Source organism: Myotis yumanensis, unplaced genomic scaffold, assembly GCF_028538775.1.
Source record: "Myotis yumanensis isolate MYYU_CA2020_CCGP unplaced genomic scaffold, mMyoYum1.0.hap1 SCAF_2, whole genome shotgun sequence".
In the NCBI taxonomy this organism is placed as follows: Eukaryota; Metazoa; Chordata; class Mammalia; order Chiroptera; family Vespertilionidae; genus Myotis; species Myotis yumanensis.
In genome coordinates, this window is record NW_027223753.1 from 212,141,685 (window position 1) to 212,168,075 (window position 26,391).

Below are 26,391 nucleotides of genomic sequence, written 5' to 3' on the forward strand. Positions count from 1 at the left end.
CCCCTTTGGCGGTCGAACGACTCTTTCACAGGGGTCGCCTAAGACCATCCTGCATATCAGATATTTACATGACGATTCATAACAGTAGCAACATGACAGTTATGAAGTAGCAACGAAAATAATTTTATGGTTGGGTCACAACATGAGGAACTGTATTTAAAGGGCCAGAAGGTTGAGAATCACTGCCTTAGTATTTAATTTCTTTATTTGGAGTTTCTTGAACATTATATGAATAACATTAACATTGAGTTCATGGAAGATACACAAAATGTAAGATTAGTGCTACAAAACTGGTGAAAATGATTGTGTTTGTAGGATTTTCCCAGAATTGATCATAAGGATGGGCTTACTGTCTAGTTCTTCATAGCCTTATTAGGTACATAATGCCCTTCAGCTGATTTAAAAAAAATGATTTTATTAAATTTTTTTAAGAGAGAGGTAAGGAGAGGGAGAAAAACATCAATGTGAGAGCAGAACATTGATTGCCTGCCTCATGCACGCCCCCTACCAGAATCGAGCCTGCAACCCGGGTATGTGCCCTGCCCAGGAATTGAACCATTAGCCATTTGGAGCCAGATGTCCCCCAACCCATTGAGCCACACTAGCCAGAGCTCAAACTGATTTAAAAACAATTTTTTTTTTTTTTTTTTACAGATTACTTGTTTTTATGAGTGGTAGATTTGACCCAACAGTGTTTGACATTATCAGTTATGAAACTCAATACGAGTTTTTGCTTTAACAAAAAATAGTACTGACAAATTAAGGAAAATGTAATTCATTTTAAAATCAGCCAATGTGATAATACACACTATTGATTATCAAACAGAAGGAACTATAAGCAAATTTATTTGTATATTAATTCAAGGAATATATGCTTTTATTATGTGATTTCACATATGACTTTGGTGTTTGAGGAATATAGCTTGCCCCTCTCCCTTGCCCACCAGCATCACCTCCACTTCCCTATCCTCACCCCATCCCCTTAAAATACAATGTAGCCCTGATTGAGCTGGTCCTGTGTACCGAAAGGTGCTCAATTCTATTCCAGTTGGGCACATACCTGGGTTGCGGGTTTCTTCAATTCTTGGCTGAGCATGTACCCAAAGGGAACTGATTCTTGTTTCTCTCTCACATTGATGTCTTTCTCCCTCCTGCCCTTCCTCCCTTTAAGCATGCCCTTAAGTGAGGATTAAAAAATATTAAAAAAATACAATCTGTTTTATTTGGCTATTTAAAATCTTTTTTTATTGATTGATGAGAAAGAGACATCTACTTGTTGTTCCACTTATGTCTTCATTGGTTGCCTCTTGTACATACCCTGACTGGGGATTGGACCTTGGCCTATAGGGACCACAACCTTACCAATGGAACAAACTGGCCAGGGTCATTAGTTGGCTGATTTTTGAAGATATTTTTGTTTTGATAAAAATATATTTTAAAAATTCAAGCAGAATTGAAAAGTGCTGACAACAAATCATCCAAAAATTTAAGAAATGTGTCACTATGTGCATACAAAAGATTATCTGAAATAATCCTCAAATATTAACCCTAGTTATGTCCAAGGTTTAAATCTTCTCACTTATAAAATACATATTTTTAAAGTGATAAACTTTTTGGGTTATTTCATTCATGGTCAATTGACTTATAGTTTTATTTGGAAAAGGCTGATCTAATGTGCTTAATTTAGCCATGTCTTCCAAGTATCTTTTTTTTTCTTCCAAGTATCTTAAAAGTAAAAATACCAAGGTTGATTTAATAGCAGATGGCCAAAATAAAAATAATATAAAGAAAATATTGGAAAATGATAGGGACACTTTAGGAAAATATTCCTAAAATATATATATATATTTTCTTTTATATTTCAACTATTATTATTGGCCTGAAATACTTTTGGGAATTTGATAGAATGCCTATTTTGTTGAAATTGTATTTATTCAGATATTGATTTTCATCTCTATGTTTCTTTTATGTTTCAGTCAGATTCGGTAGTTTTGATGTCACCGTTTAGGCAGAGGACATGTAGACGTAAATATCCAAATTATGGCAGAAGAAATGTTGGACAGACTGAGTTGTCTTCTGGAAATGAGTCTTCAAGCTCTATAAGACATGTGAGTTTGTAACTTTAAAATATATAATATAATCTTAAATGTCCAATGTCTCACTTTGACTGTACCCTGAAATATGTGAAAATACAGTATTCTGTAGAGGTTAAAATGACATTTCACATTTTGAGTTTTAACAAAAATGATGCACAGAGAATGAAAAGACAAACCACAAAATTGGAGAAAATATCTGTAAAACTCATACCTGTTAAAAGACTTGCATTCAAAATATACCACGAGTTAAAACTCATCAATAAGGAAACTCAATTTAAAACTTGGCATAAGATCTAACAGCCCATCAAAAAAAGTATTCAGATGGCAAATATGGCATTAAGGAATTGGAAGTGAAACTGGTGAGATACCAGTTCATACCTATTACAGTGATTTAAGTCCAAAACACTGAGAATATTTACACAACTTTTCATTAACTTCACTCAGAGATCAAGGTTTTTATTTTATTTCCCCCCATGAATCAGACTTCCTGTGATCAAAGTGAAGCTTCCTGTTCTTCCGAAGAAGAAGAATGGAAAAGTGATAGAAGAAGTGAAAGTGATAGTGAAAGTTCAAGGTATCTGATTTTGTTTTTGATCTTTAAAGCGTTTTAGTCATAGAACTGTATTTGAATGGCAACTATGGAACAGTTAACATTGAGTTCTTAATACATGTAAAAGGAGAAGAAAACTGGATTAACAGCTGTTGCTGTGGAAAATACTTTGGGCATTTTTATTTGACTATAAATATTTGAGCTAGGAGTGTAAAACACGTTTACTGAAAACATCTAGTTAGTCTTGGGCTGCATTAGTACAGCCCTAGCTGGGTAGTTCAGTTGGTTGGAGTATTGTCCCAACCAAACCAAAAAAGGTTGCAGTTTGATTCTTGGTCAGAGCACATACCTAGGTTGCAGGTTCAATCCCTGGTTGGGATGTGTGTGGGAGGCAAGAGATCAGTTTCTCTTTCTCATTGATGTTTCTCCCCCCCACCCATCTCTCTCTCTCAAATCTATAGAAACATGTCCTCAGGGGAGGATTAAATAGCAAAAAACAACCCCATTATTAAATTCATTATGTTTAGTTTAGTTTTATTATCCAGATTTCAGATGTTAACATCTGTTCCTCATCTTGGTAAATGTCACCTTTGTCTTGACAGATGCTTTAAGCCATAACCTGGACATAATTCTCTCTTCAAAATGTATCCATCACAAGTCCAGAAAATTTCCTTCTAAATATGATTCAAATCTTATTTTTGTTTCTACTTATAGTATGCTGGTCCAGAACACCATACTATACTGCCTGCTTCCTTTCTTGTCTTCTTTTATTTCATTACTAGAGGCACGATGCACAAAATTTGTGCAAGGGGCTGTGCCCTTGCAGCCCTGGCTTCGTGGCATCATTCGTTCAGAAGGTCTTCTGACAGCTCTGCTGTTCGGCTGTCTGGTCTAATTAGCATATTATGCTTTTATTATTATAGATGATTAAGAAAAGCTGGAGTGATTTTTAGAACACTTGCCTACTCTTAAAAACAATTTTTTTAAATTTCTGGCAAAATTTACCTAACATAAAATTTACCATTTTTAACTGTACAGTTCAATAGGGTTAAGTACATTCACAGTGTTGTGCAACCAATCTCCAGAACTCTTTCATCTTGTAAAACATGTATCTGTTAATTCTCTGTTTTACCCCCAGCCCCTGGCAACCACCATTTTCCTTTCTCTTTCTATATTTATTGTTTTTTCTTCAGCTTTTCTTGAATTTTATCATGCAAATGCTCTTAAATTTTTTTGAACAGCTCTTTTTATAATAAAAAGCTTTTAGATTTTGTGTGTTTGTGTGAGTGTGCATTATTGAGCCTGAGAGGTAAGTAGTTGGCCAATGATGGTTCCAGCAGAGGCCTTTATATGTTTGCTTAAGCTTGTGGTAGGCTGTCAGTTAGTATTCTGTCTAGTTTCCTGTTTGACTCTTTTTAAAAAAAAAAAAAATCCTTACCCAAGGATATTTTTTCATTGCTTTTAGATACAGTGGAAAGTGGGGCGGGAGGAGAGAGAGAGAAAGAAACATCAATTGGTTGTCTTTTGCATGTGCCCTGACACTGGGGCTGGGGAAAGAACCTGCAATCCAGATACATGACCTTTACTGGGAATCGTACCCAAAACCCTTGGGTGCTAGGGCTGACACACTAACCACTGAGCCACCGTCAAGGGCCCATTTGACTCTGCTTTTTTTTTCTTCTTATTAAATATATCTTTATTGATTTCAGAGAGGAAGGGAGAGGGAAAGAGAGGTAGAAACATCAATGATGAGAGAAAATCATTGATCGGCTGCCTCCTGCACACCCCCTATGAGGGATCAAGCCCGGCAACCCAGGCATGTGCCCTTGACCAGAATCGAACCCGTGACTCTTCAGTCCACAGGCTGACACTCTGTCCACTGAGCCAAACCGGCTAGGACTTGACTCTGCTTTTGCTTCTGGATGGGCTAGGACTGGTATCTCTCTTGGATCTTCTGTCATATCTAAGAAAGTCCCTCTCTTGGCAAGAAGCATGGCTGTGCTTTCCTTGGGCTTCTGAGTGTATTCACGAATGGTTTGTCATTCTAATGAAAATTTCTAGTCTGTTTTAGAGTCTGCTCTAACTTGGGCGGGGCGTGCTACCTATGATTCTGTGTGACCTCTACTGTTTTCATAACTATATTTTTTAGAAGGGGAATTGTTAGTTTGCTCTAGATGTTGTCTTCCATGAGGTCTCATCTATATTATACTTAAAAAAATTTCCTCAGGCTTACATTCTTTTCTAATTCCCTGAGTCGGTGAAGGTTTCTCTCTCTCATGATCTTTGGTCATTTCCGTATTCATTGTTGGAGAGGCCGGTTGTTCAAGTTGAAGCTTCCTGGGGTCTGTCTTTTCCTCTTCTTCCTCTCTCCTTCTAAGGTTATATTAATAATTTGCTATGGGGGCCTAGATTCTGGTTCCAAAGAACTTAAAATGTGTTCCTTTTCTAGTGACTCTTCATCTCGATACTCTGATTGGACAGCTGATGCAGGCATCAATTTGCAGCCCCCTTTACGAACTTCATCTCGTCGGCGTATTACTCGGTTTTGTAGTAGTTCAGAGGATGAAGTGTCTACTGAGAATGTATCTCCTCCAAAAAGGAGACGAAAGCGAAAGAAAGAAAATAAGCCTAAAAAAGAGGTAAGAAAAATATGTCTTTAGAAATAACATCTAATGTACAGTTTATAGAGGTGTTTCTGTCCACATTTAAAATTAGAAATCTTTTTAAAATTGAAGCCTTTATTTTTATTGACAATGTTATGTCATCTGAAAGTAAATGTAAAATGCAAACTTATTTTTGGAAAAGCTATTTTATTATTAAAACTTCCCTTTCTAATCTGCTCTGGGTTGGACTTGGGACTTAAGCCTTTCTAAATCTGAAACTTAAAGGGAGAGTTCTGTTTCTCTCAGGATCCAAAACACACACTTTTTTTTCCTATTAATTTCAATACTGGAAATATACTTTAAGGTATTTTAAGGCATTTTCTCTTGTGTTGCCTGTGATTGCTATGTTTCTCTCATTTTTATTTGCTATGCTCTATCTTCATAGTTTTTTCCTAATTATAATACCCCTTGATCTTATATGTACAGTGCATGTGCTCTTATTGTGCAGGTAGCTCTCAATATTTAAAGATGCCATGTCTTTGTACTGGCTATCTGTTGCCCTATAACATGTCATCCTGAAACTTAGCTGCATAAAATAGGAAACATGTATCATATCATGTTTTGATGGGTCAGGAATTTGGGAGCTGATTAGCTAGGGGGTTTGGACTCATGAGGTTGCCTCATCATGTTGGTTGAGGTTGCCTTGTCTGAAGGCTTGATTGGGACTAGATGATCATCTTTGAAGCTCGTTCATGGGGCAGTTGGCTGGAAACTTCAGTTCCCACCGTATGAGCCTCTCCATAGGGCTGCTTGAGTGTCTTCAGTGATGCAGAAGCGTAAGCAAAGGTTACGCCCTGATGCCTTTTATTACTAGTCTTAAAGTCAAACATTGTCACTCGGCTTTATTTTGTTTGTTAGAAGCAAGGTGAGCTCATACTCAAAAGGGGAGGATACTTTGGAGAGTAGGAGGATCAAAGAATTTGTGGTCATATTTTAAAATTGCCAGTCTTAAAACCACAGGCGATTGCCTTTGGTGATTAGTCTGCGGTGAAATTCATACTGGTGTCTCAGGCAGAGCAGGCTTTGTAGTGAAGAGGCTTTAGATTGGAAATTAGCCCTCTTGCATAGGATATACCAGTGGTTGGCAAACTGCGGCCCCTTGAGTGTGGCTCTTCCACAAAATACCACGTGCGCGCGTACAGTGCGATTGAAACTTAGTGGCCACACTCAAGGGGCCAAAGAGCCGCATGTGGCTCTCGAGCCGCAGTTTGCCGACCACTGGGATATACAGTGTTATGAAGAACGTTAAAATGAAGGATTCTAGGAAAGTGCCAGGTAGATCTAGAATGCAAACTAGTGCTATGTTCCTGTGTGTGTTCAGGAACCAATATGCATGATGTTTAAAAACTATTAGGTGACATGAAGTAAGTAGTCATTCTGAATGGTGACATTTCTTTTTATTTTTCAATCAAAGAGTGCATGCTGCTCCTTTTTCTTTTACCAAGCTCTATTTTCTTCCCCTTGGCAGAATTTGCAGAGAATGTCTCCGGCAGAGCTCGCAAATACGGAAGATTTATATGAATTTCATCCTCCAGTTTGGATAACTGACACCACACTTCGAAAATCTCCATTTGTTCCACAAATGGGCGATGAGGTGAGAGTAATAAAATTTAAAAATATGGATGTGGAACATAAAACATTAATGTTACTCTTAAGTTTTTATTTGTTACTTTTCTATGTATCGTTTTTGTAGGTTATATATTTTCGACAGGGTCATGAAGCTTATATTGAGGCTGTCAGAAGAAATGACATTTATGAACTGAACCCGAACAAGGAGCCATGGAGAAAAATGGATCTTAGGGTGAGATAATAGTGTTAACATTTAGCACATTTATAACTATATTACTTAAGCCCATTAAAAAACCTGGAGGCATATTTCATTATTTTCTTTCCATTTATTTCCTACTTGAAAACATTTCTGCTGTTACATCTAAGCCTTAAGATCTAGTAGGAAGACTTACGGTTATCAGTGGGCAGTCTTCATATATTATTGATTGACATGTAAAATTATAAGAAAGGCAGTTTTACAATATATATCAGTAATCTTAAAATGTGCATACCCAGGACAGATTTTAAAAAGCAGTGCAAATTTCTTTTTTAATATTTTTTTTATTATTTTCAGAGAGGAAGGGAGAGGGAGAAATAGAAACATCAATGATGAGAGGGAATCATTGATTGGCTGCCTTCAAGCAGTGCAAGTTTCAAAAGAAGAAATACAAATGGGAAAAAGGCTTAACTTTGTGCATAATTTAGAAAAACCTAAGCTTCCCTGTACCGAAACAGTTGTCATTCTCATAGTTGAGATGGCCTCTAAGTGACTACCATATGGGTAGTTTATACAAAGTGGATACGCTAGACAAAGGGATGACTCTAGTCCCCAGTGGGGCAGCACAGAATTTCATCATGCTACTCAGAATGGCCCACAATGTAAAACTTACAAACTGTTTATTTCTGGAATTTTCCATTTGGACCATGGTTGACCACAGGTAACTAAAACAGCAGAAAGGAAACCAAGAATGAGGGGGGGATTATTGAATTTTTTTTTTAATTGTTTTATTGCTTAAAGTATTACAAAGAGTATTACATATGTCTCCTTTTTTTCCAGCCCTTGACAATCCCCTGGCCTCCCCTACCCTCCAGTGTCTTATGTCCATTGGTTATGCTTATATGCATGCATACAAGTCCTCCGGTTGATCTCTTACCCTCCCCTCCTGCCCCCCAACCCTCCCCGGCCTTCCCGCTGTAGTTTGACAGTCTGTTCGAGGCTGCTCTGCCTCTGTATCTATTTTTGTTCATAAGTTTATAATGGTCTTTATTATCCATAAATGAGTGAGATCATGTGGTATTTTTCCTTCATTGACTGGCTTATTTCACTTAGCATAATGCTCTCCAGTTCCGTCCATGCTGTTGCAAATGGCAAGAATTCCTTCTTTTTTACAGCAGCATAGTATTCCATCGTGTAGCTGTACCACAGTTTTCTAATCCATTCATCTACTGATGGGCACTTAGGCTGTTTCCAGATCTTAGCTATGGTGAATTATGCTGCTATGAACATATGGGTGCATATATCCTTTCTGATTGGTGTTTCTGTTTTCTTGGGATATATTCCTAGAAGTGGGATCACGGGGGATTATTGTATTTTCTAAAGTGAATATACTCCTTACATTAGTAACCCTATTAAATGTTTATCTTCAAAAAGATGCGAAGATTAATTTTAGCAAAAATAATTGTAATTAATAGTCACTTAAACTGGTCTGCTAAATTGTGAGTTGGAAGCCTAAATTGTGAGTTGATTAAATTTTGCAATATGTGGAGAATTAGAGTCTTGAGGAATTGATATTTATTTATTGTTTTTAAATCTGTTGAAGGATCAAGAATTGGTCAAAATAGTTGGAATACGATATGAGGTTGGACCCCCTACACTCTGTTGCCTCAAACTAGCATTTATAGATCCGGCAAATGGAAAACTTATGGACAAATCTTTCTCTATTAGGTACGTGTTATTTTTTATGGAATTATTTAAATTTAGATTTTCTCTAAAATAAAAAAACAAATTTAGATTTTTTTCTCTTGCTGGTTAGCATGCTCTTTCCATTTAGCTGCAGGGTAAATAGCAGAGCACTGTGGACAGCCTAAGCTGTGGGTTTAAGTTCCGATAGATGGGAACCCGCTAGAAATAAAAATAATTTTATAAACTTGTGAATGGTAGCCATTAGCTACATGTGGCCATTCAGCACTGGAAATGTGGCTGATCAGAATAGAGTGTGACATAAGTATACACATTGAATTTTGAAAACTTCGTGTGAAGAAAAAGAATGTAAAATACCATTATTTTGTATTGACTGCATGGTGAAACAATATTAGGATATACTTGGTTAAATATAATACACTATTAAAATTTAAGTTCACTGGTTTCTTTTTATTTTTTAATAAGGCTAGTCAAAGTTTAAAAATTACATATGCGGTTCCCATTGTATTTATTTTGGACAGTGTTGCCCTAAACTACAACCTGCTACCCAAGGAGTTTAATAATCTTATTTTTGTTTAGATATCATGATATGCCAGATGTTATTGACTTTCTTGTGTTGCGTCAATTTTATGATGAAGCAAGACAGAGGAATTGGCAGTCTTGTAAGTCTATCCTTAACTGAATTCATATATATCCTTTGATGGGTGGATGCAAACTTATAAATTCTGCAAAGAAACATAAGTGACTTATAAATTTATTTTGCTTAGAGGCTTGGTGCTTACTACTACTTAGTGGACTTTTTAGCCAAACAACATTTCTTATGACATGTGATGTTTTGAAGGGATATTTCTCATTGAGTAGACTAGAGTAGACCTTTTATTTCCTTTCAGACTTCCCCATACTGCATTATTTCTAATTATATTTAACATGGCTCTGGCTAATTCACAAAATTATCATATATAAAATAATAAGAAAGTTGAAAAATAATGCAGACTTTACACAGGTAATGTCTGGCACACAGAATATTCTACCTTAGATGTCATGTCAAGTCAGACTTAAATAGGCTGACTTGAGGAAACCATTTTTAAAAATTAAAAAGCTTATGTTACACTTAATGCTTTATAATCATGAGGTATATGGGTGGACAGAAAAAATAAAATCACCTCAGCATGGGCTCTAACTTAAATGTGGTTTTTATGGTGGCCATTGAAGGTGGGCTGATGGGCTTACTTACTTAGGTCCTTAATTTGTGTAGATCATTAATCTCTTCAGGACATAATTGATGTTGGTAATTAGGCCTTAGCACCTGTAGTGCCTGTTTTACAGGTGTACAGACAGTATTACTTTTAATTATGCACTGTTATCTTGGGAAGCTCATATTGACAATCACTTAGAATAACTTTTTCTGCTATTGTTAGTTTTGGTCTCTTACTAAAAATATTTTTTACCCAGGCTGTGTCTTTTGGTGTACACATTCATAAAGGATGTTAAGACCTCAGAAACTATAAACAGACACTTTGCAGATAAATTTTAAGTTGCCTGTACTGAAACAAAAGATTGTCAGAGTGTTGCTGTTCTTAGTAAACTATTTTTACCAGTAATGTCAAACAAGGAATCAAGATTATTTTGGAACTAGATAGAGGTAAAGGAAATTTTTTTGAAGAAAAACATCTAGCCATACATAGACAAGAGACAGCTAGAATATGTGGATGTTAACAAGTCATACAGCCAAGTCCTAAAGAGCTTAAAGTATCTTATCTGTTAATGTTTTTTCAGCCTCCATCACGTGTAAGTCAGAAGCTCTTATTTTGTTCTGCCAACATGTCTTTTCAAAAATATTTTTAACTTCATTTTCTACAGCTAAACTGTATAGATGGATTCCTAATTGCCTCTTATAATTTAGTGGGTTTTGTATTGTTTTTGTGGTTGAGAAATTATTGTAGCAGATATTCTATACTAATTAATTCATTTTTCCTTCCCCATCAAATCTTAACCTATTCTCCTGAAGTTTGAGCTGTGCTATTAGAGGATTTTGCTTGTTTCTGTTTAAACTGAGTTGAGAATTTTACTTAGCAGAAGTTTACCCTCACCATGAATAGCCCAAAAAGATTTATTTCAAAATTCTTAATGGAGATCCAAGATGGCAGAAGAGTAGGTGGAAGTTACACTCACCTTCTCCCAGGACAAACTTGAAATTACAACTAGGAAATAATTTATAAGTATGTAATTAATACTAGAGGCCTGGTGCATGAAGCACAGGGTAGGGGTCAGGGTCCCTCAGCCAGGCCTGTGCCCTTTTGCAGTCCCGGAGTCCTCGGGGAATGTCCAACTGACAGAGTGGGCCTAAGCTGGCAGTCGGATATTCTTTGGCAGTTGGATATCCTTAGTGCTGCCGTGGAGGTGGAAGAGGCTCCCACCACTGCTGTTGTGCTGTGCTCTCCAGCTATTAGCCTGGCTTCTGGCTGAGTGGTGCTTCCCCTGAGGGAGTGCACTGACCACCAGGGGCAGCTCCTGCTGTGAGCGTCTGCCCTCTGGTGGTCAGTGCACATCATAGTGACCAGTTGTTCCTCTGTTTTGCATATTACCCTTTTATTATATAGGATTATTATATAGGATAGGATACTTACTACACAAGTGTTTATTGATAGTATACATTGTTGTAAGAGATTTTTGAATTTTGGTAAACTTTCTTCTTTGTTTCATGTGAATGTAGCAATTTATTTTGGAGTGGGTGTTCGGATTCACTAAACAATAGAACCTAGTCATATTATGTTGTACTAGAGGTCCGGTACATGAAAATTTGTGCACTCTGGCGGGGGAGGGAGGGGGTCCCTTAGCCCGGTCTGCACCTTCTCACAATCCGGGGCCCCTTGGGTAGAGTCCCTAGGACTGGCCTGAGATCAGGGCCTATCGGGGCTTTCCTTCCCCCGGCTGCAGGCAGCTGGCCCTACCCCTGCCACTGCTTGCCATCTGTGCAGCACTGCCCCCCCTCCCCTGCCACTGGTGGCCTCCCTCTACAGGTGACGGGCTGGAGTGCAATGGCTTGGGGGCAAAGCTAGCCCAGCGAGGGGCTGTCTGCCTACCTGATTGCCCCTAACCAGTGGCCTGCCTACCTGATCACCCCTAACCACTGGTTTGCCTGCCTGATCACCCCTAACCACTCTGCCTGCCTGCCTGATGGCCCCTAACGACTCTGCCTGCCTACCTGATCTCCCCTAACCACTGATCTGCCTGCCTGATTACCCCTAACCACTCTGCCTGCCTACCTGTTTGCCCCTAACCACTTGCCTGCCTGCCTGATTGCCCCTAATCACTTGCTTGGGGGCAGGGCCAACCCAGTGAGGGGCCATCTGCCTACCTGATCAACCCTAACCGCTGGCCTGCCTACCTGATTGCCGCTAACCACTGGTCTGCCTACCTGAACACCCCTAACCACTCTGCCTGCCTGTCTAATTGTCCCTAACTACTTGCTTGGGGGTGGGCCGTGGTGGTCTGGTCTCTGGTTGTTCGGTCGTGACGCCTCTGGCCTTTTATTATATAGGATGGTTATGTACCTTCATTAAATTGCTGAGTGTAATCTTTTTTACATCTGTTTTATCACTGAAGATTACTGGGAAGTGGGGACAGATGGCTAATTCTAACATAAAAAATGCTTTGATTACATTATCTTTACTGAAATCTTTATCGTGATATTTCATAAATAAAAACGTTAGTATTGCAAACTGGTGTCTCAGACTGGGTCATATCTCTTTTAGGTGACAGGTTCCGTTCTATCATTGATGATGCCTGGTGGTTTGGAACAGTGCTAAGTCAAGAGCCCTATCAGCCACAGTACCCTGATAGTCATTTCCAGTGTTACATTGTTAGGTCTGTATGCAGATGAAAATGAATCATCTATAAACATTTGTTCACTGTGGTAGGTTGTGGTATGAACAAGTAATACATTTCAGGTTAAAAAAAGCCCACAATTTTAATCTGTCATTAAGTCCTATCAGTCTCACCGCTACAGTGTCTCTTTCGCATGCCCCTGTGATTTCCTATTCGCTAGTAACCCTGGTGGTGCAGTCTCTGCTTGCTTTCCTGGGACCTTTTCTGTAGCTTCTTAATATTTTCTCCACCTTGATCCTGACATTGCAGGATCATAGTCCAGGAACACATATTACGTCATTTCCTTTGTTCAAAAATATCTTTTCTGCCTTTCCATGGGCTGTGGAATAAAGTCCACATTCTGAAGCGTCACAGTCAAGACCTTCACACTGTGTTTGAGTTTTTCTTCACTAACCTGGCACAGGCCACACAAGACTTCTGGTTTTTACCTTGAACCCGCCATCCACTTTTACACTTAATTCTTATCATGTATCCTTCTAAACATTTTTTACTGTTAGTATTTAAACTTACTGCTACATTGCAGTTAATTTTTACATTTTCTATCTTCCTGTCTACTCTTGTAGTGGATACCTACTTATTAGCCACATGTTGAATTTAGGAAAGGTTAACCAGACTTTTCTTTTGGTATTAACAGGTGGGACAATACTGAAATTGAAAAGCTTAGCCCATGGGATATGGAACCAATTCCTGATAATGGTATGTAATTGTTAAATAATGAACGTATTTTATCTTTATATTTTTAATTTTGTTACCTTACTAATGCTCACAGAGTGAATTGTATTCTTTAAGACATGTTTTCAAATTATTATGGTAACTGTGAACTTTGCTAAAAGAAGTCAACAGAATTATGTGTATCTGGTTCATCATTTCTTTCTTTCTTTCTTTCTTTTTTTTTTTTTTTTTAAATATATTTTATTGATTTTTTACAGAGAGGAAGGGAGAGAGACAGAGAGTTAGAAACATCGATGAGAGAGAACCATTGATCAGCTGCCTCCTACACATCTCCCACTGGGGATGTGCCCGCAACCCAGGTACATGCCCTTGACCGGAATCGAACCTGGCACCTTTCAGTCCGCAGGCCGACGCTCTATCTACTGAGCCAAACCGGTTTCGGCAGGTTCATCATTTCTTATCCTGTGTTTCCAGCTTGATGCTGGCTGTGTCTTAGGGGCCTACTGCCATTCTCACGGAAGCTTAAAGCTCTGCCGCCCTCCTTCCCGTGGCCTCCGTTGCCTTGTCCTCATTCTCCTCTGTTACCCTAGTCTTCTTCACAGGGAATATCTAACTTGACTTCTGTCTTCTGCTTCACCTCAGCTTGTCTATCTGACTGTGGGTGGTCTCTTTCTTTCCTTAGGGAGAGATGCCTGTTGTGGAGCCAGCCTCTCCCTTCAGTGCTTGCTGCCCACTGCTTCTACTTCTGTGGGACCTGAGACTCAACCCTAGTTCATTCCCTGCCAGTTCTAGTTTTCTCTTTCCTTTCTCCTTTTAAGTTTGAGTTTATCTCCTGTACCTTAAAAGAGCTTTCATTTGGCTTTCGTGAACATTTTATCTACTAGTTATTTCCTTCTTGCAGACTTTTGCTCTATGTTTCTCGCCTCCCGTTTCTTCACTCTCAAGCTTTCTTTTATACTAGAGGCCCGGTGCACGAAATTCATGGACGTATGTGTGCACACGCACACGCGCGCCTCAGCCAAGTCTGCACCCTCTCCAATTTGGGACCCCTCCAGGGATGTCTGACTGCCCGTTTAGGCCCGATCCCAGTGAGCAGTATGACACTCCCCTCACAATCCAGGACTGCTGGCTCTCAAACGCTCGCTTGCCTGCCAGCCTGATCAGCCCTAACCACTCCCCTGCCGCCCTGGTCACCCCTAACTTCCCTCCCCTGCTGGCCTGGGTCCCCCTCAACTGCCCTCCCCTGCAGACCATCTTGTGGCCACATGGGGGTGGCCATCGTGTGTGTTGGAGTGACGGTCAATTTGCATACTGGCTGTGGCTAATTAGCATATCCCTCTTATTGTGTTGGAGTGACGGTCAATTTGCATATGGGTCATGGCTAATTAGCATATCTGGGCTAATTAGCATATCCCTCTCTTATTATATAGGATTAGTATTTATTCAGTGTAAAAACAAACAAAAACTTTTGTCCTTTCACCCCCACCACTTTTTGACATGAAATCTTGCTCCACGAGTTTTTCTGTGTCTTCCTTAGGGGCCAACCCCTTTTCTTTGTGTTTACTCTCTGATATGGCTCCATCAACCATTGTCATGGTTTACTTTGGAAATAAGGATTTTTATGGAAATGAGAATTTTTTTCAAAAAATGTGTTTCTAATAACTACACTCTTGAAAGTCACCAGTGATCTCCCTTTGTTAGATTTTCATTTGAGCATAGTATCTTATAAATAATACGAAAAGTCATTTTTCAATGTAGAAAGCATGTAATAGATAAGGAAAACCCAGCATTTTAAAAATTATTTTCTTGTTCAAAGTATTACAAATAGTAGTACATATGTCTCCTTTTTTCCCCCATTGACCTTCCCCCAAAACCCAGCATTTTTTAAAAATATTTTTTATTGATTTTTTACAGAGAGGGATAGAGAGTCAGAAACATCGATGAGAGAGAAACATCGATTCAGCTGCCTCTTGCACACTCCCCACTGGGGATGTGCCCACAACCAAGGCACATGCCCTTGACCGGAATCGAACTGGGACCCTTCAGTCCTCAGGCCGGATGCTTCATCCCCTGAGCCAAACCAGCCAGGGCAAAACCCAGCATTTTTTGAGGTCTTACTCTGTTTCAAAGAACTTTGTGCATGTTATTTCATCTAATCCTGCTCTGAGGTGGATGCTGTTATTTTACAGATGAAAGAAATAAGGTTCAGAGAGTTTGCAGTAATTTGTTTAAGTCATACACACATCTAGAAAGGGTAGGAGTTAAGATTCTAACCCAAGTCATTCTAACCCAGACTTCAAACAGTGCCCCCCTACCCCCCAAATATGTTTTTATTGATTTATTGAGCCCAAAACCGAGGCATGTGCCCTGATCGGGAATTGAACCGTGACCTCCTGATTCATGGGCCAACACTCAGCCACTGAGCCAAATTGGCTGGGCTTTATATTAAATTAAATTAAAACTTTAATTTAATTTTTATTGATTTTAGAGAGGAAGGGAAAGGGAGCGAGAGATAGAAACACCAATGGGAGAAAATTATTGATTGGCTGCCTCCTACATATCCTACACTGGGGATCGAGCTGTTTTTTTTTGTTTGTTTGTTTTGTTTTTTTGTTTTTCACGATTAAACCCAGGGTTTGCATTCGGGGCAAGTGTGTTAGAGAAATGTGTTTTCCATGCATATATTGGGAGGCACATGATACCAATTTATCCTGTTAACTTTAATCATTTGATTGAAGTAGTATCTGCCAGTTTTCTCTGTTATTAAGTAACTACTTTGTCCTTTGTAATTAGTGTCTTCTTTATAGACCTTTGAATTGAATTTAAGTATAGTGTATATTTGTTTGTTTTATTCTTTGTGTTCTTTTTTAATGGAATTCATAGTTGATCCACCTGAAGAATTAGGAGCTAGTATTTCTGTTACTTCAGATGAGCTAGAGAAATTGCTCTACAAACCACAAGATGGTGAATGGGGTCAAAAATCGAGGGATGAAGAATGTGAACGAATTATTAGTGGCATAGATCAACTTATGAATCTCGGTAAGTTTTTTTAGTATGAAAAGTTTCATGTTCAGGCTCTTCCACACAAGTATTTAAAAATATCATAATCGTGGTTATGTTTATTACTACAATTCCTACTTATTATGTATTGGTTAAGCTTGCAATATTAAATGTAGCTTTAGTGTATTTTATGAATTATTTGTGGAGAAATATCACTGAGGGGTTATGAATTTATTAATAAAAACTCTTCTGTCTGCCCTGACAGATATAGCAGCAGCTTTTGCAGGTCCGGTTGATCTGTGTACGTACCCGAAGTACTGTACTGTAGTGGCTTACCCAACTGATCTGTACACGATTCGAATGAGACTTGTTAATCGATTTTACAGGTTAGTAGAAACCTATTTTAAAAATAGTTTGAAAAGATGCTTGGCTGAACCAACTAGAGTAAATGAGGTGATGGTAGTTGATGGTGACAGTGGTGGAATGGGGACTGACTAACATTTTTTGTTTCATTTTTATTATCGTAATTTCTTGGTCCTGTAAGACATTGTGTTAGGTGCCTGTGGGTAGGTATGATTAGAACCTGGATAAGAAAAATTGCCAGATTTCATTCCTTAAGTAGTTTGTCTTTCTTTTTTTCTTACAAATTATGTTATGTAGTCTTTTTTTTTTTTTTTTTTTTTGAGAGAGAGAGAGAGAGAAACATCAATTTGCATTCCGCTTATTTATGCATTCATTGGTTGCTTCCTGCATGTGCCCTGATGTCCCTGACTGGGGAGCGAACCCTACAGCCTTGACGTATATACAACACTAACCAACTGAGCTACCCGGCAGGGAGAGGTTAAATTTTTTATTTGTATGTTTAACATTCCTATATAGCTGTTCCATTTAAAAATAAAATTTAATTTAGTTAATAAGTGGACTTTGGCCTTTGAAAGATTAATATCCTAAAGCAATGTACGTTTTATCTCTGGCTTCTAGAGCACTGATAACTGTAAAATTTCCTATTCTCAATGATATTTTTTTAAAGCAATCGGAGGTATCTTATTTTTTATAATTCAACTATTTTGAAAAATTTTATAAGCCTGGCCAGTGTGGCTTAGTGGTTGAGCATCGACCTATGCACCAAGAGGTCACTGGTTCAATTCCAGGTCAGGGTTGCGGGCTCGATCCACGTTAGGGGGTGTGCAGGAAGCAACCGATCAAGGATCCTATCTCGCCCTCTCCCTTCCTCTCTCTAAAAATCAATAAAAACATTTTAAAAAAATAAAAACTGATTTCTTGAGGTCACATTGTTGATATAGTTTAGCTCTGTAGTCAAACATGGAAATGTGCATTTGATCAGAAATCCCTTTGTTACTTTACAGTGAGATTGACTCTTAGGATTGATGATGTTGAACACATTTTCTTTATTGAGTCTCAACAGCTTCAAATGTACCCATAGGCATTGTAAAAAGGGAGGATTGTTCTGTTGTTTTTCTGGATGTGATTAACTGATCTGTTAAGATTTTTGGTCCTTAAATGTATTCTGTGCAGTTCATCTTCCAGTATAATTGCTATAACTATGATCAAGTTGACAGCATGAGAAGGTTATTCATTGTTACTTTGCACTTAAAAAAAATTTTTTTTGTTGTTGATTTCAGAGAGGAAGAGAGAGGGAGAGAGAGATAGAAACATCAATGATGAGAGAGAATCATCGGATCGGCTGCCTCCCACATGCCCCCACCGGGGATCGAGTTGCACTTTTGTTTTAATTAATATATCATGCTGGCTTAACATGCTGGGTGTTTTTACTTGGTTTCTGTCTTTTTATTTTCTAAACCATAAATTGCCTTTTTATTTTGAAGGAGGCTATCTGCATTGGTTTGGGAAGTCAGATATATAGAACACAATGCCAGAACATTTAATGAACCTGAGAGTGTAATTGCAAGATCAGCTAAGAAGATAACTGACCAACTTCTAAAATTTATCAAGTAAGTGACTTCATGTTATAGATGTGGAAAAGTGAGTGACTTTGCATATTTGCTCTTGCAGCGATCCAGTGCTTAATTTTTGCTCTCTGAATTTGATACCTTTTTAATGTGTTACTTTAAATGACATTTCTTTACATACTTACTGTGATTGTAATTTCTGTACAGGAATGAGAAATTAATCCAAATTTTTCTACTTTTTAACGTTTTGAAATAATTTAAACTATAAACATTTGCCACTTATATGAATCTGTTTCCACTCGGGTAGCATTTTTTTACATATCTGTGATGTCCTGATGAAATGCTAAGGAACTAGTCTTGGTACAGTGCTATTGACTGTAGCTGTAACACTTTATTGGTTTTTGTTTTTTTTAAATATATTTTTATTGATTTCAGAGAGGAAGGGAGAGAGAGATAGAAACATCAGTGATGAGAGAGAATCATTAATCGGCTGCCTCCTGAAGGCCCCCTACTGGGGATTGAGCTTGCAACCCAGGCATGTATCCCTGAAAGGACTCGAACCCGGGACCCTTGAGTCCACAGACTGATGCTTTACCAACTTAGCCAAACCGGCTAGGGCATTAATTGGGTTTTTAGTTTTTATATCAATGTCCTTTTTCTGTATCAGGATCCTGTCCAGAATCCCCATCATGCTCACTGTTTTCAATTTCTACATTTTCTTTAACCTGTTCCCCAGTCTTTCCTTTCTTTCATAACCTTGTCATTTTTTATAAGTGTTAGACAATCACTTTGTCACTGGTACTTAATTTGGGTTTGTATGATATTTCCTCATGATTAGATTTGAGTTTTAATCTTTGGATTAAATCTGTGTCCTGTGAGAGTTTGTACATGCATGGATATTCCACATAATTTCCTTCATTGGGAATCAGAATTGGAATAGTGCAATGAAAACTGACCTGGAAATCAGGTTCCAAGGTCTAGCTTAATATCTTCTAGTGAATATTCTGTGTGACTTTGGACAAATTATTCAGCCTGTATCCTTTAAAATTAGTGAGTTTTGCTATATGATCTTATATGCCTTTTCCCCATAGCTATAAAAAAATTCTGTAGAAGAATACTGTATTAGAGAAGATAATTTATAAGTTATGCCATCATTTTCAATATGTAGCAACAAGCTGCAGTCTATGTCACTTTTCTGGGTTAAATCTGTCCTATGTCTGGGGGACTTGGACTTATTACCTCTTTCCCAGAACATACTTCTTTCTTCTTCAGGAAGATCACATATCATTTTCATCTCCTTTGGGGGATGTATGGAAATAAGTTTTGGATATTGGGTAGTTGGAATTGTAGTGTCACCAGCAGAACTCTTGAAGTTTTAATGTAATATGTTAATTAAAAGTCAAGGTTACTAATCTAGGAATGCTTAAACTTTATGCCTGGATATCACTGCTTTAGGATTTGTTCTGTTTTTACAGTGAGGTTAAGATATAATTTGCTTTAATTCTACTTCCTTTTTTTCTTCTATTCTCTTTTATCTCAAATCAACTATTTTCCTGGTACTCATCCTATGATTATTACTTGTGATGATACTAAGAAAAATTTCTCCGTGTATTCATTAACTGAGGCCATATATTTGTTATTTCTGGATTACCAGCTAAATTTTCGTGTATACTTAACTAAAAAAAACCCTTACTTTTCATATTCCAAGATAGTTGTTTCCACAGAGGGTAGAGTTGAAAACCTAGTATTTCTCTGCTTGAAATTAGGTATGCATAGTTGAGCAACTGTTTATATCTAACCTGTAGTTTGAATCTTTGGCAACAATAACGACATCTGCATACTGTTAAAAAAATGAAAAATTGTTTTTTTAGGAATCAAGACTGTACAGATATCTCAGAACTTTCTAACACTTCTGAAAATGATGAGCAAAATGCCAAGGCTTTGGTATGAAGTTTGTCAATTTTACAATGATTTTTGTTAATTTCAAATGGTAACTTGAAAGAATGAGTGAAGTACAAAATGTTGATTAAGTATATCAATTCTTGCTATATTCCAACTTACTATGAAAATAGGGCACTTGATGAAAACATTTTTAATTATCTAGATAATGACATAACTCGTTTTAGCCAATAATTGATTATCAATATACCAAACAAAATATGTTAAAGTGAACCACTTAGGCGTGGAATATGTTCTCTTTCCAAATTTTCACTAGAGAAAGGTACATTAAAGAAGTACCTTGGAAATTATTTTTTGTAAAACCCATATCTGAGCATGGGTTTAATCGCAGTTGAGAATTCACAAGCTTTACCTGCTCGTGTACCCTAGAGTCCTTCCTTGGGATGCTTTTGAAGTGTCAGTGAGGCAAGTAGCAGTGATGCTGCCCTTTTTGAGAATCAGGCTGTTGGATTTGTTCACAGGGAAGATAGTCTTTAAAAACAATATGGCGTAAAAAACCCCACCAACATAGCTTAATTTCTACACAAACTTTAGTTCACTGATTTGCATGCTAATTTATATTGGATTAAAAATGGGTATAGATTTAGGGAATAAGAAACTGTGGAGAGTACAAATGTGCAGGAATTGTAGGAGACTTTCTGGGATTTCTGCATAGAAATAAAACAAATTTAAAGCTGCCTTTTATAGCTATGTTTTGGAATTAATGCATGTTCTTAGGGAATGTATAGGGTATTAAGAATAGTTGGTTTGTTAGAATCTGCGTACCACAAAGATTATCCAATATAGTCTGTCTTTTGAGATTTTGTTAACAAGTTATAACCTTATCTTTCATATACTTTTAAAATTAAAATTATTGCAATTTTAATGAGAATGTTAACACTTAAGGTGCTCTGATTTTTATTTCTAGGATGATAGTGATCTCCCTAAAACATCTTCTGGAAGAAGAAGAGTAAGTTAATCTGCCTGATTAATCTTGCTTGTTTACTTATTCTTTGTTTAAAATCAACCTAAGGTCTTAGGTGTTGTCTTTGAAAAGTTACATTGATATAGTTATGGAATATTTTGTAAGAGAAAGGGGAGTAATCACTGAAAGCTGGATAGTTAGGTAAGGTTTAGTGGAAGACTTGGGATTTTAACTATTTCCTCAGAATGAGATGGAGTTAAAACAATAAAAAAGTAGGGGATATTACAATCCAAGCTGAAAAAGTAGGAAAGTGTGGCATGTTAGTGGGCTGCTGAGAGCACCGGTCTGACTGGTGTAGAGGATAAATGCTGGAATAAGCAAAGTGGCTGTGTCTGGCTGTTATTTGGGGAGCAAATAATGTGATATTGAAAACCAAGGTTTTCATTTAAAGTAGAGAATAAACTGCACAGTCAAAATTGACAAATATATTTTGAGGGATATGAAGATAGGTAGGTGGTAAAGGAAATGAGTTAGGAGTTTATTGCAAGAATCTGGGAGTAAAGGATGGGAATCTAGTCAAGGATGGTGTTTGCTTGGAATGGAAAGGAAGGGAAGAAGATGAGACATTTGAAGGGAAAAATTAACTAGCATTTGGTAACTGAACCTTTTTTAAAAAAATGAGGATTAGTTGGGGGATGTATGGAAATAAGTTTTGGATATTGGGTAGTTGGAATTGTAGTGTCACCAGCAGAACTCTTGAAGTTTTAATGTAATATGTTAATTAAAAGTCAAGGTTACTAATCTAGGAATGCTCAAAAATGTTAACATTTTAAATTTCATCCAAATGCTGCTTAAACTTTAAGCTTTTAATAAAAGTTTTCATAATATGCTTGCCCCAGATAACATGGAAAAGTTAGACTTGAATTTCCGTCATCTGATTTGTCATTTTCATATAATTTTCCCAAGTGTTTAGTACCTGTTTAGAGTTTCTTTGCTATGCCTGCTCTATCAAATTACAAATCTGGTGGCTTAAACAACAAAAATGTTATGTTACATTCCGTAAATTAGAAGTTTGACATGGTCTCACTGGGCTACAATCAGGGTGTCGGCATGGCTGTGTTCCTTCTGGGAACTCTAGGGTAGAATCTATGTCCTCACATTTTCCAGCTTCTAGAGGCTCATGGCCCCCTTCTTCCACCTTCAGGTCAGCAGTGTTACATCTTACAGTCTGACTCTGACCCTCTGCCTCCACTTGTAAGGACCCTTGTGATTACATTGGGCACAGCCAGATAATCTGGGACAGTCTCCCCATCTCAAGAGCATGCCTTTAGTCACAGCTGCCATGTAAAGTGACATAGTCCCTGGTTCTTGGCTAGGATGCAGATATCTTTGAGTCATTATTCTGATTCTGCCTACCACATTATCCAATGTGATATTTCAAATTCTGTGAAAACATTTTCTAGATGTGGGAGATCAGTGCTGGATTGAAAAATGTTTCTAGAGTAACATGTTTCTAGATGTGACATTGGATTTTTACAGAAAAGTGGATTTTTTCCAAGTAGATAGAAAGTCAAATACGATATTATAGTGTCATTTTCCCAACACTGAAAATACTTTCGATATTGTGAATATATTTTTAGGGCCATGATTGGAAAAAAAGGAGCAGCAAAGCCACCAGCTATGTTGAAAGCAACTGGAAGAAACAGTGTAAGGAACTAGTGAACTTAATTTTTCAATGTGAAGATTCTGAACCATTTAGACAACCTGTTGATTTGGTTGAATATCCAGTAAGTTGCCATTTTTTTGAATGTTTGGGGCTTTTTAAAGTTTGTGTAGAGGAGATCGATGTAGAGGTATTTAAATTAAACTTTTAAAGAGTAAGATGTCTAGTTTCATGTTAGCTTTTTCTCTTACCATTAAGACAGTTACCTAATAATGGGAGGATTCTACATGGTATCTATTATCTAAGAAGTCCCAGCGCCAGGAAAACTGTAAATTGTGTAAAAAGTGTCTGTTTTCACTCTAGTAATAAAAGAATGGAAAATGACCTTAAAAAAAAAAGTCAGAAAGTAAAGCACAAACTTACTGTGAAAGCTTGGAAATGACAAAAGATGTAAAGAAGGAAATAAAAACCAGTCCATGTCTGGCTCTCCCTTTCCTGACCCCTCTTCTCCCCCGCACTCCCACCAGGTGTATTACCTTTGCCTTTCCCTCTCCTAAGCTTCAAGGGCCCTTCTGCATCCGAAACTGGTTTTGTGAGCCTGCACAGTCCAGCTGGCTTACTTTTGCTAGCTTTGTAACTTTCTAAATAAACTTTCTCTTACAATTTGAAAAAAACACAAATAAAAACACCAGTCAATGTCCTGCTACCAAGTATACTTGGTTATTTCTTGCCTTGTCTTTATGTCTGGGTCGTGTTTTTTAAAAAGTTATTAATGATTCTTAAGCTCCTTCTAATTTTTTTCTCTTCTATAATCCTATATAATAAAAGGGTAATATGCAAATTGACCAAATGGCAGAATGACCGGTCGCTGTGATGTGCACTGACCACCAGGGGGCAGATGCTCAATGCAGGAGCAGCCCCCTGGTGTTCAGTGTGCTCCCACAGCGGGAGTGCCACTCAGCCAGAAGCCCTGAGCTGGGCTCACGGCTGGCGAGCGCAGCGGTGGTGGTGGGAGCCTCTCCTACCACCGCTGCAGCGCTAAGGATGTCTGAGTGCCAGCTTAGGCCCCATCTCCATGGAGAGTGGGCCTAAGCCATCAGTCAGACATCCCTTGAGGGCTCCTGGACTGCGAGAGGGCACAGGTTGGGCTGAGGGACCCCCCCCCCCCCCAAGTGAACAAATTTTGTGCACCAGGCCTCTAGTTTTTAATATTTTAGAGATCTGATGCACTTATATTTCTATAAGTAGGAATGAAAATTTTGAACTAATTATTGTTTTTAAAACCTAGGACTATCGAGATATTATAGATACTCCAATGGATTTTGGAACAGTAAGGGAGACTTTAGAAGCGGAAAATTATGACAGCCCTTTGGAATTTTGCAAAGACATCCGGTTGATATTTAGCAATGCAAAAGCATATACACCAAACAAAAGATCAAAGGTAATTTAAAGTGGTTTATAAGAAGAGAAGAGCATGATCTGTTATAGATGATAATTTTCTGCTGGCTGGGAGAGGTTGGAACATTAAAGATAAGTGAGTAGAGCAAGACTACTGTTGAGAATAGAGCTTCTGCCACTGCCCAAATAGCTGCTCTTGCTACCTCACCACAATTAATGTTTATCTTCCTGCAGTTTTATGAATGGATTGTTGGGAGTGAGGGCCTCAGTGAAAATGAACAAATTTAAATTTGATATGTAGAAGGAGAAAAATCTATATTTTCATGCAGATGGGAATCTTGAAAAGTGGGTTGAAAATTTATTGATAGAGCTGGAGGAATATTAAAAGTAAGAAAATGAAAATCTGAATGTGGGGGTAGGACTACTGTAAACTAATATTTTGGATCCGAAGAAGAAACACATGAGTGATCTGATTATTTAAGAATACAAGTATGGAGTACATTTCTAAATCTTTGTTAAAAAGTTATACATTGGGTAACTTTCAAAACTTGTTGAAACATAATAACACAAAAGAGCCCACATGCTGTCAGGGAATTTTCACAAACATCACAAAACCTATGTGGCCAAGGTGCTGGGTAATTAAAAACAAAACAAAACACCACAGCAATAATTTGAGGAGATTTATACCACTTTCTCTGTCTATCATCAGTGACTCTCACTGCTAATTAATCATTTTGTCTTAATTTCACTTTCTCCTCATTATTATCAGATTCCTCCCACATTATTAATTCTCGTCTCAGCATTCAATTTCCAAATTGCTTATTGGATCAGTTTAACATTCAAGTCTAAAATTTTTCATGCTTGTGTTATTGTCAAAGTCACTATTGTGAGACTGTTTCCAGAAAGGAAATAAATTTCATTAGTCTCCCCCCCCTTTTTTAAATATATTTTTATTGATTTCAGGGAGGAAGGGAGTGGGGGGAGAGAGAGAAACATCAATGATGACAGAGAATCACTGATTGCCTTCTACACTCCCCCCACTGGGGATCAAGCCGGCAACCTGGGCATGTGCCCTTGACCAGAATTGAACCTGGGACCGACCCTTCAGTCCTCAGGCCGACGCTCTATCCACTGAATCAAAGTGGCTAGGGCATCTCCCTTCTCTTTTTTAAAAAACATATATTTTTATTGATTTCAGAGAGGAAGGGAGAGGGAGAGAGAGAGAAACATCAATGATGAGAGAGAATCGTTGATTGGCTGCCTCCTGCACACTCCACACTAGGGATTGAGCCCACAACCCGAGCATGTGCCCCGACCTGGAATTGAACTATGACCTCCTGGTTCATAGGTCAATAATCAACCTACTGAGCCACGCCGACCAGGCTTCCTCTTTTGTTTTAAATATATGTTTGAGGATTCATACCATACAACTCACTGTTTAAAGTATATAATTTAATGGTTTCTGATATACTACATTATCAGGTTTTCAAAATTGTGGTTAAATCTATATAACATAAAACTTAAAATTTTAACCATTTTAAGTGCAATTCAATGGCATTAATTCACAATATTGTTTAACTGTCACTGCTATCTACTTCCAAAACTCTTTCATAACTCCAAACAGAAACTCCGTAACCTTTAAGCAATTAATTCCACATTGTCCCTTTTCCTCAGCCCTTGGTAGTCTCTAATCTACTTTCTATCTTTAAGAATCTGCCTATTCTAGATATTTCATGTAAGTTCAGTAATACAATTTGTCCTTTTGTGTCTAACTTATTTCACTTTTCATAATGTCTTAAAGGTTTATCCAAGTTGTAGTATGAGAACTTTCTTTTTATGGCTGAATAATTATCCATTTTATGGGTTGGGTATATGATATTTTGTTTATTCATTTATCTCTTGATGGACACTTGAGTTATTTCTATTTTTTGGCAATTGTGATTAATGCTGCAATGAATATTGCAATACAAGTATCTGTAAGAGTTCTTGTTCTCAATTTCTTTGGATATATAAGAGTGGAATTGCTGGTTCCTAGGGTAATTGTATGTTTAGCTTTTCTAGGAACCACCAAACTGTATTCCATGATGGCTGCATCATTTTATATTCCCTCAGCAAAGTATGAGGATTCTAATTTCTCCATATCCTTGCCAATGTGTTTTCTTAAATTGTAGCCATCCTAGTGAGTGTGAAGTATTACT

General features: G+C 37.7%; 1 protein-coding gene across 1 annotated transcript in view; it reads left to right on the forward strand.

Moving 5' to 3' along the window:
• BRWD1 (bromodomain and WD repeat domain containing 1) overlaps positions 1-26,391 on the forward strand; it is a 97,559-nt gene that overhangs the window by 43,110 nt on the left and 28,058 nt on the right. Inside the window, exons 21-36 of the mRNA XM_070407183.1 lie at positions 1,977-2,108; positions 2,579-2,670; positions 5,096-5,285; positions 6,778-6,903; positions 7,003-7,110; positions 8,678-8,802; positions 9,358-9,440; positions 12,534-12,645; positions 13,301-13,362; positions 16,222-16,377; positions 16,604-16,724; positions 18,186-18,311; positions 20,141-20,213; positions 21,136-21,177; positions 22,773-22,919; positions 24,084-24,236. Of these exons, the coding sequence (XP_070263284.1) occupies positions 1,977-2,108; positions 2,579-2,670; positions 5,096-5,285; positions 6,778-6,903; positions 7,003-7,110; positions 8,678-8,802; positions 9,358-9,440; positions 12,534-12,645; positions 13,301-13,362; positions 16,222-16,377; positions 16,604-16,724; positions 18,186-18,311; positions 20,141-20,213; positions 21,136-21,177; positions 22,773-22,919; positions 24,084-24,236 (1,848 nt within the window). The remainder of the gene's footprint in view (positions 1-1,976; positions 2,109-2,578; positions 2,671-5,095; positions 5,286-6,777; positions 6,904-7,002; positions 7,111-8,677; positions 8,803-9,357; positions 9,441-12,533; positions 12,646-13,300; positions 13,363-16,221; positions 16,378-16,603; positions 16,725-18,185; positions 18,312-20,140; positions 20,214-21,135; positions 21,178-22,772; positions 22,920-24,083; positions 24,237-26,391) is intronic.